The 14,584-nt window shown below is 36.5% G+C and overlaps 1 protein-coding gene across 1 annotated transcript in view; it reads right to left on the bottom strand.

Moving 5' to 3' along the window:
* Positions 1 to 14,584, bottom strand: part of LOC133521918 (multiple inositol polyphosphate phosphatase 1-like) — a 37,114-nt gene that overhangs the window by 6,599 nt on the left and 15,931 nt on the right. The window contains exons 3-5 of the mRNA XM_061857044.1: positions 4,278 to 4,417; positions 3,740 to 3,916; positions 892 to 1,011 (exon numbers count right to left, since the gene is read on the bottom strand). Coding sequence (XP_061713028.1) covers positions 892 to 1,011; positions 3,740 to 3,916; positions 4,278 to 4,417 — 437 coding nt within the window. The remainder of the gene's footprint in view (positions 1 to 891; positions 1,012 to 3,739; positions 3,917 to 4,277; positions 4,418 to 14,584) is intronic.

The following is a 14,584-nucleotide window of genomic DNA, read 5'->3' as shown; positions in this document are numbered from 1 at the left end:
TTTAATAAATGTCAACCTAAAAGTAATCAAAGTCAAGTTGTCTCTAGACGCTTTACTGCCTAGATAAAACCAAGACTTAAAAGCTCATGCCTGTATTTTAATGGCCTATCTGTTCCGGGGTAAACATAATTAAATAGAAGCACATTGTGATGTAATATAAAGTTAGACGTTAGAGTTAACAATACTCACGTTACTCACGTGACGTACCTACCTACGCCTTCGCCGTGAGGTTTCGCTTGTTGGTTATATTAGGTATACATATAGGAAAACATAATAATATTTATCTTATTTCGCAGTCAGATATAGTTAATTTTAAAGACTTTAGATTATTTTTAGTACCTTTTACCATTGAATCAGAGATGTAGGGGTCGAAAAACCGGATCCCTTTCTTTCGCATAATTATCGAAAATCATAATGTAATTATAGTCATTAGTCATAACTGTGAAACCGTTAACTTTTCAGGAATTTCCTTAGGTTATCCTATAGATAGGTTAGGTTAGGTTTGTTTTATGGCAATCCTGAAAAGTTACGAGTTTCTGAGAAAAACCAAATTATGGCTAACGAAAATGCGGACAAACAATACATTATAACTTAAAACTTTATGGGAAACAATAGAAACCCGTCGAAAAACTATTTAGTATGAGTTAATATTGTTTATATTTGCTGTGGACATCATAAAATAAATCAACTTTAAAGCCTTTTTTTTTCTAGACTCTTAATTGCATTTTTGGATTATACATCCATGCATGTCCAACCTTGTATTAATTTTCTTAAATGCTGTATGATGAAAGCCTTTGTAAAATGTACCTGATCGTTGTATTGCCCACAGGAGAGACGCCAGTTTACCTAAACGTTTTCTACCCATATTGTTGTCTCGATTGAAGGGCCTACCTTAAGCAGTTTCTCGTCGTTATCGTGCGGCAAGTCAAGATCTTCGGGACGCGACCGAAACAGGCCTGCAGTGAAGGCGTGGAACGATTCCGAGGAACGCTTGTCCTTCGCGAATTTGAACTGAAATTATAATCATAATATAATAATACTTAATAAAAATGTTACCAGTATGCACGAGCCCTGACGGTCTACCGAAAAAACGAAAGTCAAAATTCTTTATTTACTTACCTGCTATCTATCGGCTCTATCGCTCTTGCATATTCAATATTTGCATGTTGCAAATTTCTTTATCCGCCTCTCTGTCGCTCTAATATGCAATAGCGATAGAGAGGCAGATAACAAAATTTGGAAGGGATCTCTTCCAGTCAACCTTTGACCAGTTAAGATTTTAAGTATGGTCAATTGTTGGCCATTTGACTCAAGATGCCACATAACTGTCTCAAAATGAACAGTCTGAGAACCTCATATTAGTCAGATAACGGTTTCTGAAGAACTAACCAAGTAATCGCGTGCTTGTTGTCAATGAGAAGACCAGACTCATAGATCTAAAAAAGTAAAGATAAGCCCATGCATACAATTCCGATCGAAAATTTTCGTTAAGCAAAACACAGCGCCATATTACACGAAGTAATATATATGTCTATGACCAGACTAGCTGCTAACCCAACTCTGTGCCAGCTCCTCAGTCCGCTTATTAATTTAGTCGTAATGTCCTCGACGACTGTTGACGAGGTTCTGAAGTACAGCAAGAGACAGTACTCCCGGATACTACGACTCTAGAAATAGAAATAGAAATAGAAATCTTTATTGCGAAACCATGGTACATAATAGATGTTATATTAGAGTGTGAAAACACATGGCACCCTGTTAGGGCATTGCAAATAATCTTACATCTAGGTATTCTAGTTTCTATCATGTAATGTTCTTAATTAAATATAAACAACATTGTCTAAACTTATTAAAGAATTAACTAAGAATTAAATAGTCGTACCTAAATTAACATTTCAGTACACAAGGTGTTAATTAGGGATATATAATATGCAATAAGGGAATATCATTAGTAATTACAAAATAAAGTTATCTTCCATGAACTCTTGGACGGAATAGTATGCCTTCTCCATTAAAAATAATTTTAAATTTGATATGAATGACTTTAAATTTTCTATGTTTCTAATTTTGTTGGGCAGTTTGTTGTAAACCTGGTTGGCCCTGAAATAAGGGCCTTTTTTGTAGATATCTAAAATTGGTTCCGGGGGTGAGAGCTTATTATTTCGACGTGCACTTTTACAATATTCAAATAATTTTATATTCTTTCGGACAAAAGTTGAAATTTCTAGAATGTAGAGAGAGGGGAGAGTCAAAATTTGGAGGTTGGTGAAATGTTTCTTGCAACTGTCGGTTTGTTGTATATTAGTTAGTATGCGGACACATTTTTTTTGGGCTATAAAGAGATCATGAGCGTCACTGCTATGACCCCATAACATAATACCGTAACGTAACCAAGCTTGAGCGTAAGAGTGATATGCGGACAACGCGCACTCAGTATGAGTGTTTGACTTTAGAATGCTCAGGGCAAAAAGGAAAGTAGATAGTTTTGATTTTACTTTTGATATATGTTTTGTCCAGTTGATATGAGTGTCAATAGTTATTCCTAATAAAGTGCATTCTGTGTCTTCATTTATTTTTAGATCCTGCAACAGCGGTGTTAAATCGGTAGGCTTTTTCTGATAGGGTCTGAATTGTATTATCTTTGTTTTATTTGTATTAATTATTAAATTGTGTTCCTGTAACCAGTCTGTGATATTTGTGTAAGTTTCCTTAATGTAGGAGTAGTCATTGGAGTCGTTGTCATGTCTAAACAGGAGGGTCACGTCGTCAGCAAATATGATACATTTGTGGTTGGTTATTTTAGGAAGATCGTTTATATATATTAGGAACAGCAAACATCCTAATACGCTACCTTGGGGGATAGAACTATTGATGGTGTGCCATTTAGATTGCTGTTTTATTAGTTTGTCGGAATCTTTATAGTGATGGTCTATTAGTACGAACTGTTGCCTATTGTTAAGATATGATTTTAACCAATTATGAGCATCGCCACGAATCCCGATTTCATACAGTTTGGTGAGTAATATTGGGTGAGAAACTCTGTCGTAGGCTTTGGACATGTCCAACAAAAGACCAATAGCGTAGTTTTTAGTTTTAAGGTGTTCCAGTATTCCTTGGATAAATGTGTAGACTGCTAAGGTGGTTGATCGATTTTGGCGAAAGGCAAATTGGTTCTCTTCTAATAAGTTGAACTTTTCTAGAAAGTTATAAATTCGGTCAGCCATGCATCTTTCAAATATTTTTGAGATTGTGGGTAGAAGAGCGATTGGTCTGTAGTCGGCAATATTATGTTGTTTTCCGCCCTTTTTTAAAACTGGTTTTATAGCTGCTATTTTTAATTTGTCAGGAAAGCAACATTCATGGAAGGACTGGTTGATTAATAATGTGATCGGTGGTGTTAGTTCGTCATTACATGCCTTTATTAGAGTTGGGGGTATTTCGTCAAAGCCGCAAGTGCATTTGTTTGGTAGGTTCTTTATAACTCTTTGTACTTCTAATTCAGTGACGGGCTGAAGGAACATTGATTTGATGGATGGGGAAGGACAAGGGCGACCACGGGGCTGATTTGTGTCCGTGCTTTGGCCTACAGAGCTAAAGTAATCATTGAATGTGTTAGCGATGATCTGAGGATTTTTAATTATAGTGTTTTGATTTCTTAGTTCTATATTTTTGTGTTGTTTACTCGTGTCTCCTTTATCGCCGTTAGCCTGAGAAATGATAACAGTTGGCTAAAACTCACCATGTAATCGTGCTTGTTGTCAGTCAGAAGACTAGGATAGCGGGAAACCCAAGTCTGTGCTAGCTCTTCAGTGCGCATGTAACCGTTGGTCGTGAGGTCCCCGGCGAACGTGAGGTTCTGCCGCGGGTTCCACGCCCAGCGAGTGAGCAGCGATTGGTCACCGAGGCACATTCTGGGCTGAAAGAGGTTGAAATATTGCATTAGAACAGCAAGTCTAGCACGTCTCGCCGCGACTGGCTTGACCCCGCAAACTTCATACCTATGTCAAGTCGTGCTTGGTATATGAAGTCGCATTGATATTCTAATTTATGAACTGGTTGCTAGCTGACAGTTCAGCAGAAAGTATTGAAATAACAGACCTCCAAATGTTCTATTGTCTATTCTATCAGCACTCGATGACAATTTTAACAAACTTGTACATTTCCTTTTTACGGCCTTTGTTAAATCTCGTAACCTTTAAGAACAACTTCCATATATCTCTGCAGTTTTAGATTTCGCTCCACACCCCGATTGGAATCTTGTAGTGGCCTAAACTTACCTCCTTATTGTAGCCATCGTGGTAGTTCTTCACTACGTTGTCCCGGAACGCTGTCAAGTGCTGCAGCTGGGGCAGTTCATCCGCCTCTGGATTGGTAGCACCGTGACGGTTCAGTAGCCAGATAGCTTTCGGCTGGCATCCTGGGGACAACATTATTGGGATTTTATAAATAAAAATAAATAAAATAACAGAAAGTAATTTCCCGTCTCAGTCGATATTCGAACTCGTGCCTCTGGGACATAAATTCCGATAGAGGTATGGAGCTAACGAAGCCCTCCTGGTTGAAGCGAATATGTGTCTTTCCATCAGAGAAGGGTCCTTATGGTCCATGTGGTCCTTAGACCCTTCTCTAATGGACAGCCAGCACTTACTTCCATCTGATTATTGTAAGTAATAGGCCTCTCTCCCAAAACCGCGGGTGTCGAAATGTAGACAGATATATAAATTAAAAATTGTATTTTTGTCGCCAGACGGCTTTTGTAATAACAATTAGAATTATTAATTATATTTGTACAAAGATTTAGCGGCGCGCCTTATAGACGCCACAGGTGACCAGAAGGCTGGCCAGTATTTTGCTCAACGCATTAGCATTGCCATTCAACGTGGTAATGCGGCCAGCCTTCTGGGCACACTGCCCATCGGCAGTGACTTGGATTGGAGGATGTGTTTTATTTATAGGACCTTTATTTTAAGCTTATTTTTAGTTTATATTATTATTTTTAAGTTTATATAAGTTATTGTTCCATATTGTAATTATTATTTTATCTTTAAATTAAATTCGGTATTAGAATTAAAATAATTGGCTATTTAATCTGGTAGTTAAATGGGTATCAAATTTGATAGAACCTATTACGAATATCACGCGTTGTTTCTCACAGTTCAGTACTAGAAGTCAAAACTCTGGTCTCAAAACATTAGATACCTTTAACAAAAATATCTATATACAGGTTGTTCATATTTTCAAAAATTCAAAAATTAATAACCGTGTCATCATTAAGTGGAACCTAAAAAAACTGTTAATTAATGATCACACGGATAAATTCTATATCTGGTTTAATTTATCAATTATCACACGTATTGGATTTACACACTGTAGATATAATTTAATCTTACCTTAAAGAGGACCAATCTAAAAATGTATTCCGGAGTTTTTAAAAATCTTAACAATATAAAGGTCCTACCTTAATATTGATGGTTCTAAATATTTTAAAATAGATCAATTGTCTCAAATTCTTTTGAAAACCGGCTGTGAAGTAGTATTAGTTGCCTGTTTTTGCTATACTTATCTACCTAAAACATAACTGTCACTTTATAAACTGTACGAGTATGTAGTACGTTCACATATGAGCACGTGGTTCTTTATATCTGCTGTAGCGTTCAAACGTATAATAAACAATGTAGATGGTCCACAGTAATATGCATCGGACGACGGACCTAAACCTACTTAGTTAAACAAATCGCTAGTGACAAAACGGACAGTAAACAGATAGGTGGTCCGCATTTGCCAATTACGATTAACAATAAAATGTTGAAGATTGCTGTGATCATAGTGAGTGCTTTATGTGTAATAGTTAATCCAGGAAAAATACGTTTAAAAAACAAGCATGCGCAATGTTGGGATAAGATTAAATCCCCAGTGCCATCTTTCTTCCGGCTAGCTTTGACCACGACACAGACACCACGGTGGTATAAGGAATCTGAAGAGACACTGCCTTCAATGAAAGCTGTTAGAAAATTATTCTCGTACCTGTATGGACCTCTGGTGGTACTCAACCCCTCAGACCGGGTACGGGTTAGTATTAACAAAGACCGGCAAAGTCGAGAATACTATGATGACTATGACATTAATAATAAAACGGCGAACAATCCTTACGCCAGTTATCTTAGGCAGCTGATCGATAAGTTATGCGGCGATTTTCTAGTGGAACGTAGCAGAGTTTGGGACTAATAGTATTTTATGCAACCATTGTATAAGAAGGGTCATAAAACGCGAGTGTCGCGGGTTACAATGTGAGCCGCAGGTGTACGGAATACGCCACGAACATTTTTTGACCTACTTATACAACGTTGGATACAATACTTTTTCTACGACTACCTGATAAAACTCACGAATTACACAGACGAATTATAATCAGTCAAAACAGTGGACATCTGCTAACGAACGGCCCCCAAAGAAAGCGAAAACCTTTAATTCGGCAGGAAAGGTAATGGCCACTGTTTTTTGGGATAGCCAAGAGGTTATTTATATAGATTATTTAGAGAAAGGTAAAACAATAAATGGCCCTTATTATACTACTTTGTTGGAAAAATTTAACGCAGAAGTTGTGAAAAAACGGCCACATCTGGCAAAGAAGAAAATCCTTTTTCACCACGACAATGCCCCTGCACACTCGTCAGCAGTCGCAACAGCCAAATTAGTAGAATTGAGTTACGAAATACTGCCCCACCCACCTTAATCTCCAGATTTGGCCCCATGTGATTTGTTTTTATTCCCAAACATGAAGGAATGGCTCGGTGGGAAAAGATTTTCATCAAATGAGGAAGTCATAGCTGAAACTGAAGCATATTTTTCAGGGGTTGACAAAAAATATTTTATGGCGGGGTTGAAAAAACTGGAACATCGTTGGATGAAGTGTATGGAGTTGAAAGGAGATTATGTAGAGAAATAAAACTAAAAAAGGTGAAAAAGTTTTTTTTTTTGCAAAAAGTCACTGACTTATCAAACCACCCTCGTACTTCTCTAGTTGACCTATATGTGAGGATTGGGAGGGCAGCCACATTGTTATAGAACGTGACGCTGTAAACAGCGTACAGCGTCAGCGTCAACCCGGCACCAAGGCCCTGTAGCGCTAGCGTAAACGTTATCGGAAAGTACCTTTCATATCCGTTGCCGGTATTGTAAGCTCGTAATAGAAAAAACCTCATAAAACTTCACACCACAGGGAATAAAACACTATTTCAAACAGATCGTAATACACATAACGTAACGTCCGCTCGTAATTAACTAGAGGTATAAATAGTAATAGTTCATGCAATCTGTCGGCCATAAATAAAGACTAAACGATGACCTCACGGTCGTTTGACAGTGTTAAATGGACATTAGGTAGGTTTGATGGAATTGATCGTCCTAGGTTGGCCCTAATAGGTGTTTGAAATGGCAGATAATAGATTTCGGAATGAGCCAATAAGTTGGCAAAGTAATTAATTGGCTTTACTAACGATAGGTTTTAGCCAACGATTGACAATCCATTGTTTATTGTCATTGGCTACAGTGGCTACACTAGACCACGGAATAAATAATAGTACTGTACAGAAGAAAACTTCCTACAAAGCCGAAGTTTTATAGCGATACAGGGCCGTATCATGTTGTTCCTTTCTAATGTATGGAACTACCCCTCTCGGTTATTTAGGGTTGTCAAAATTCATTAATATTCTTATCTTATGTGTGGTTGTGCTCGGAGCCGAAAAAGCCCGAACGCTCTAGTTTTCTCCCCTGACTAGACCAATATTTGGAAAGTATCTTGGGGTCCGCTGACCGCATTCACGTCTTCGTGTCGCTAGGCCGCGCCTGCTACCGAGCGCTAGGGTGCTAAGCTCTTAAATCGAAAATCGGTGTACGGGTGTACCTTCAGATGATGACTTTATCAACAAATGCAAAATAAGATGGCAGCATATATTTAGTTATTTTTAAGACTTATTTGGTAGTGAATTCAGTGAATTGTATTAAATTAAATTAAATAATCATTTAATTCAGGCATAGCCCATATAAGTGTTAGTAACAGCCTTAAATAATAACGTTAAGCTATGACTATTACAATTTCCTAAAATCTACCATGCAACACGTATACTTAGGGCTACGACTATACAATACCGGGTGAGCAATACGTACAATTTGATATAATAAAATGGTTTTCTATTAATATTAAAATTACGTTTTTGACTAGCCTCAGGAACTTATTTAAAACATAAAAAAAAAACATTTCATTAAAAATAATTCAAACATGTCAGCATTAATTCCCTTCGGCCGCGTACGCAACCAGAGCTTCGTAACCAGATGCGATCGAAAACTATTTCTGCCTTGTACGAAACCGGTTGCGATCAAAAACTAATTCTGTCTTACTAGTTATCAGTTACGATCGAACATTTTTCTTTGTTGTACGAAACCTTTCGACCGTTGATAAAGTCAGCTAAGATTATATTTATACACCTTGTTATACAGTATAAGTACTGTACACGTTATATATCTAGTCAAAAATCAGAACACAAAAATTGTACCAGTTGATAATATTCAAATACTTTGTTGGCAAATATATATATATTGTTATAATTGAGTTTTGTTAAATCAATAGTTTCCAAAAAATGCACAGGATAAGAAATTATCATGAGTATCATGACAAAATATTTGAAAAAAAAAAACCTATTGCTAGATGGCCCAGACATTGGTTTCGTATAAGAACGAGAAGTGTTCGATCGTAACTGGTTACGGGTAAGACGAAATTAGTTTTTGATTGCAACCGGTTTCGTACAAGGCAGAAATAGTTTTCGATCGCATCTGGTTACGAAGCTCTGGTTGCGTACGCGGCCGAAGGGCATTAATTAAAATATAAAAAATATTTCATTAAAAATAATTTAGACATATCAGAATTAATTATACATCTAAAACTAATCAAATTGCAATTATTATAATTATATTATTCAGTAAAAATTGTTCACTGGCATAAAATATAGTATTGCCTAGCCAAAGTTGATATCGTTATCAACTTTGGCTAGGCAATACAATTCGGTAGCAACTAGAAAACCTGTTGCTTAAGGATTCGGAGAAAATTCCGAGATTGCAAGTAAATGTGACCTTTTCTTTTACTTAAATCGGACCGTAAAAGTATAAAAACTATAATATTTTTAAGTATTCGTTGCATTGCGGTTGAATTGCGGAGAATTGAATAAAACTTAGAAAACGGTTTTAACTAAAAAAAAATCATCTGATCATATAGATGATGTTAACTTAGTGTTTTAATCACGTACCTACACGTTTATGACTGCCCTAGAAGCATTAAATCGATTTATAAACAACATTATTCTTAGACTCAGGGGCACATTATGTGCTCACCCAGAGGGTGGTATTTCATCACGATGAACATCTGGGTCAAGCAAAAATATATGCGTACGTCCTAGACCCATACCTACTCGCGGAGATGAGCCTGTGTTTATCCCGTAAACAATATCATCAAGGGGCCTAGCCAAGGCAATTCTTGATATAAAACGCCAATGGATGCATAAAGTATGTATTTATCTATATAAGTATGTATATCGCCGCCTTTTGCTTTGCTTAGTTTGGGGCTAGGTCGATCTGTGTCCCCAAATATTTATTTGTTTATTGTTTAAATCATGTACGGAAATAGACACGTGACTTTGCCGATACATATAGTGAACACCCCTATAGGCACCAGTAATAGGATCCAAATCCTGTAAAATAAGTATTTACCATCAGTTTTTAATCGCTGGCAACATTTTACCATAAACAAGAGCCAAAGAGCTGCTTAAGTTTAATTTTTCATTGATAGTATTTGTTAGTTTGAAAATGAATGTCGCCATACATCCCATGACTGGAGCAAAAAATCACAGTTCTAATTGGTTAATAATATTGAAATCAATTGCAGTAGCTTTCATTAAATACATAGAAAACATAAAAGACGAATTGGATATTCAACTTTTAAAGCGTAAACGTAAAGCGTTAAAAAAATTACAGATTTCGGTGAAATATCAAAAATACTCCAAATTTTCTCCTAAATGTCCCATGATTGGTGCCGTTAACATATTTTATTTTCGTATTGCTTTTTAACCGACTTCAAGATTTCAAAAGAGGAGGTTATAAATTCGGTTGTTTAATGTTTGTTACTCCATAACTCCGTCATTTCTGAACCGATTTTGAAAATTATTTTTTTGTTTGAATTAATATATATACAGATTGGTCCCGTTTTTGTCAAAACTCAGTTCTGATGATGGGATCCATGAGGAATCGAGGAAACTCTTCAAATGTGAAAGGCATACATATAGTGATTTTTGTATTTTCTGTAACAAATCAAGCATTTACATTAAAAAAAGTGACATTTGATGAAGTGGAACTGCTGATGATGATCAGAATGGTACTCTTCAACGACGCATAGTACACGTTTGGCGATTTGTCCTCTTCGCTGTGTTTGTTAAGCAAATTCGATTTTCAAGATAAATTTTTGTCAAGTTCGAGTTCTGACGATGGGGTCCATGAGGAGTCGAGGGAACTTCTCAAATGTTAAAGGCATATATATATATATATATATATATATATAGTGATCTTAGTATTTTCATTAATAAATCTTAAGTATTTACATTTGTAGAAGTGACATTTGATGAAGTGGAACTGCTGATGATGAACAGAACGGAACTCTTCAATGATGCATAGTTCACGTTTGGCAATTTGTTCTCTTTGCCAAGCAGTTTAGTTTTCAAGGCACATTTTTTATATTTCTATCCTATTTAGTTTTTTTTTAATAATTATCTGGTGCTTTATTTCATGCATGGTGTGAAATAATTTATCTTAAATACAGTCGAATACCCTATTGACCAGTCAACCATAGGGCAAATCTGAAATGTGTCAAGGTGGGTGCAGTTGCAAAAGAAACATGTTACCTCCTTTCCTACATAATTAGGCGTAGGACGCTGTCTTTTTAATTTCATTGTATGAAATCTAAAATCAACAATAATCGTTATTTCACCGGTCTCCCTCATTGAAGTCGGTTTTTTTTTCTTTAAAATTATTACAAGCTTTTATTTAGTTTCACCTGTCCTGTTGTCTATTTGTCGGTCTGTAATCAAATCTTGCAAGTTAAATTTGACCCACTTACCGGTTTCCAATGAAACTGAAAATTTGTCGAGTCGGGTGACAATGTAATATTATGGTACCATCGAGCTGATCTGATGATGAAGACAGGAGGTAGCCACAGGAACTCTGTGATAAAACAACGCAACCTAATTATGTTTGGGGTTTTTAGAATTGTCTCTATGAGTATTAGTTGCCTGTGGAAAGACAAGTACAGTCAGCGATAAAAGCATGTACCAAAAGCGGCCAAGTGCGAGTCGGACTCGCGCATGAAGGGTTCCGTACAATTTAAGACGTATTAAAAAAAAATCTTCTTACTAGATCTTGTTCAACATTTTACCACTTTGGACACACATTTTACCACTTTGGAAGTGTCTCTCGCGCAAACTATTCAGTTTAGAAAAAAAGATATTAGGAACCTAACTATCATTTTTGAAGACCTATCCATAGATACCTTACACGTATATGTTTGATGAAAAAATTTTTTTTTTAAATTTTATGACGTATTAAAAAAAAAAACTACTCACTAGATCTCGTTCAAAACAATTTTCGGTGGAAGTTTGCATGGTAATGTATATCATATATTTTTTTTAGATTTTTCATTCTGTTATTTTAGAAGTTACAGGGGGGGGGACACACTTTTTTTCACTTTGGAAGGTTCTCTCGCGCAAACTATTCAGTTTAGAAAAAAATGATATTAGAAACATTAATATCATTTTTGAAGACCTATCCATAGATACCCCACACGTATGTGTATGATGAAAAAAAAAATTTTTTTTTAATTTCATGACGTATTAAAAAAAAACTACTTACTAGATCTCGTTCAAACCAATTTTCGGTGGAAGTTTACATGGCAATGTATATCATATATTTTTTTTAGATTTTTCATTCTGTTATTTTAGAAGTTACAGGGGGGGGGACACACTTTTTTTCACTTTGGAAGGTTCTCTCGCGCAAACTATTCAGTTTAGAAAAAAATGATATTAGAAACATTTATATCATTTTTGAAGACCTATCCATAGATACCCCACACGTATGGGTATGATGAAAAAAAAAATTTTTTTTAATTTCATGACGTATTAAAAAAAAACTATTTACTAGATCTCGTTCAAACCAATTTTCGGTGGAAGTTTACATGGCAATGTATATCATATATTTTTTTTAGATTTTTCATTCTGTTATTTTAGAAGTTACGGGGGGGGGGACACACATTTTACCACTTTGGAAGTGTCTCTCGCGCAAACTATTCATTTTAGAAAAAAATTATATTAGAAATCTCAATATCATTTTTGAAGACCTATCCATAGATACCCCACACGTATGGGTTTGATGAAAAAAGATTTTTTGAGTTTCATGTCTAAGTATGGGGAACCCCCAAAATTTATTGTTTTTTTTCTATTTTTGTGTAAACATCCTAATGCGGTTCATAGAATACATCTACTTACCAAGTTTGAACAGTACAGCTCTTATAGTTTCGGAAAAAAGTGGCTGTGACAGAATCGGACAGACAGACGGACATGACGAATCTATAAGGGTTCCGTTTTTTGCCATTTGGCTACGGAACCCTAAAAATGAAATTTTTGCCAAAAACTTATTTCGATTGTCTTTAAGGCCCCAAAGGCTAAATACCCATTGATGATTTCCTATTAGAAAGAGCAGATTGTACCTAAACGTGGAGATGAACTCACGCCCGTGTTTGTCGGGCAAACAAAAACTGGGTCACAAAGCTGTGTTCTGTACCTAGTGACGTTATTGAGGGTGACACACTTCCATAATCGGAAAGCTTTTAGTATTTTTCCTATTACTCGTGTCACACAAGTTATACGCAAAATATTGTTTACCACGACAACTGTGTTTGTGCTTACTTAATACTAAGACAATATTATTTCGTTAGGCTTTGGATTGACGCCGATAGCTGCGCAAATCGTCATTCAGTCAGAAGGCAACATTTCCATATACCTAAAATTGACGTTTTACGCAGCGTACTGCGTTAAAGACTAAATTCTAAGGAGAATTATGAAGTTCCTGCTTAGATTCAAAGCTCAAAAAGCGAGACATAAAGAATATACGTGATAAATATAGAGGTAAACAATAACAATAATAATAAACGAAATCATCGTTTTAGTAAGTAAGGCAGAGACAATCTAAGAAAGATCAGCATGCACCATAGTTGGTTGAGCGGTGGGCCTCCCGGCAGACCCGCTAGGCGATGAATTTTCCCAATTTTCCTTCATATCAAAAATTCTAAGATAAGAACCCTTCATATGCGAACTGTGTGTAGCCCGTCTCAATATTGTGCTATTAAAATATGCCAGCACAAACCTATAACACGGTTATACGGTCTACGCATGAGGAGCACGTTTCGCCAAGGTTTACGATGCCATACGACGTACAATAATGGGTCGGGATGGCATCCAAACGACGCGCTGTCAAGAAAACTAGTAATACATTGAAAATACCGTTTTACTTGTTGCTTCGTGTATGTAATAACTATTTTCTCAAACTTGTAATGAAATGTTGATATGACTACATATCAGGTGCGATGAGTGAAGATGATATGTAAAGGAATTTCATACAGCCTTACACACCTAGGCCTGTAAGGCAACGTTCTTTTGTTTTTAAACGTCTTGGCATTCAACCATAAAAAACCTATAGGTAAGCAAAATTCTGCCATTATGCTTTTTTTTCTTTTTTTTCTTTTTTATGTTCGTTAAAGGGGTTCATGGGGGAACAAAATTTCATTATTTTTGCGTAGCGTAAAAATATTCAAATTTTCGTTCGCCTTTTAATAACCCCAAAGTATAAAAAAAAATAGCGTAATGGCGTCGTCGTAGTGCCAAAATAATTACATTTTTGTTCCCCTTCAATACCCCACGCACTGAATAACCTATCACATGAAACAATCATCATTATCATCATCCTATTTTTTTAAATTATTTCATTGCAAGTTTGAGAAAAGCACTATACAAATCTCGGCGAGAAATGGGGTTGCCGGCCGCGTATCCCTACCCGACCTCGCTACGCTCGGCCGTCTATATCTACTTGGCCTGCAACCCTTCGTTTCCCGTCCTCTATAGTAATTTATTAGTAATGTACTATTCTTCTTCTTCCTCGCGCTGTCCCGGCATTTTGCCACGGCTCATCAGAGCCTGGGGTCCGTTTGACAACTAATCCCACTGCCATTTGACCTTACCCAAAGGGTAAACTAGGCCTTGTTAGGCTTAGTCCGGTTTCCTCACGATTTTCCTTCACCGAAAAGCGACTGGTAGATATCAAATGATATTTCGTATATAAGTTCCGAAAAACTCATTGGTACGAGTCGGGGTTTGAACCCGCGACCTCCGGATTGCAAGTCGCATGCTATTACCGCTAGGCCACCAGCGCTTTGTGGATGCCGCAACTACCTTAGGGCCTTTACCTTAATAGGGCCTTATTAATTCACAGTTCCGAT

The sequence above is a fragment of the Cydia pomonella genome, chromosome 10 (assembly GCF_033807575.1).
Source record: "Cydia pomonella isolate Wapato2018A chromosome 10, ilCydPomo1, whole genome shotgun sequence".
Taxonomy (NCBI): Eukaryota; Metazoa; Arthropoda; class Insecta; order Lepidoptera; family Tortricidae; genus Cydia; species Cydia pomonella.
This window is presented reverse-complemented; position numbering and strand designations above follow the sequence as displayed.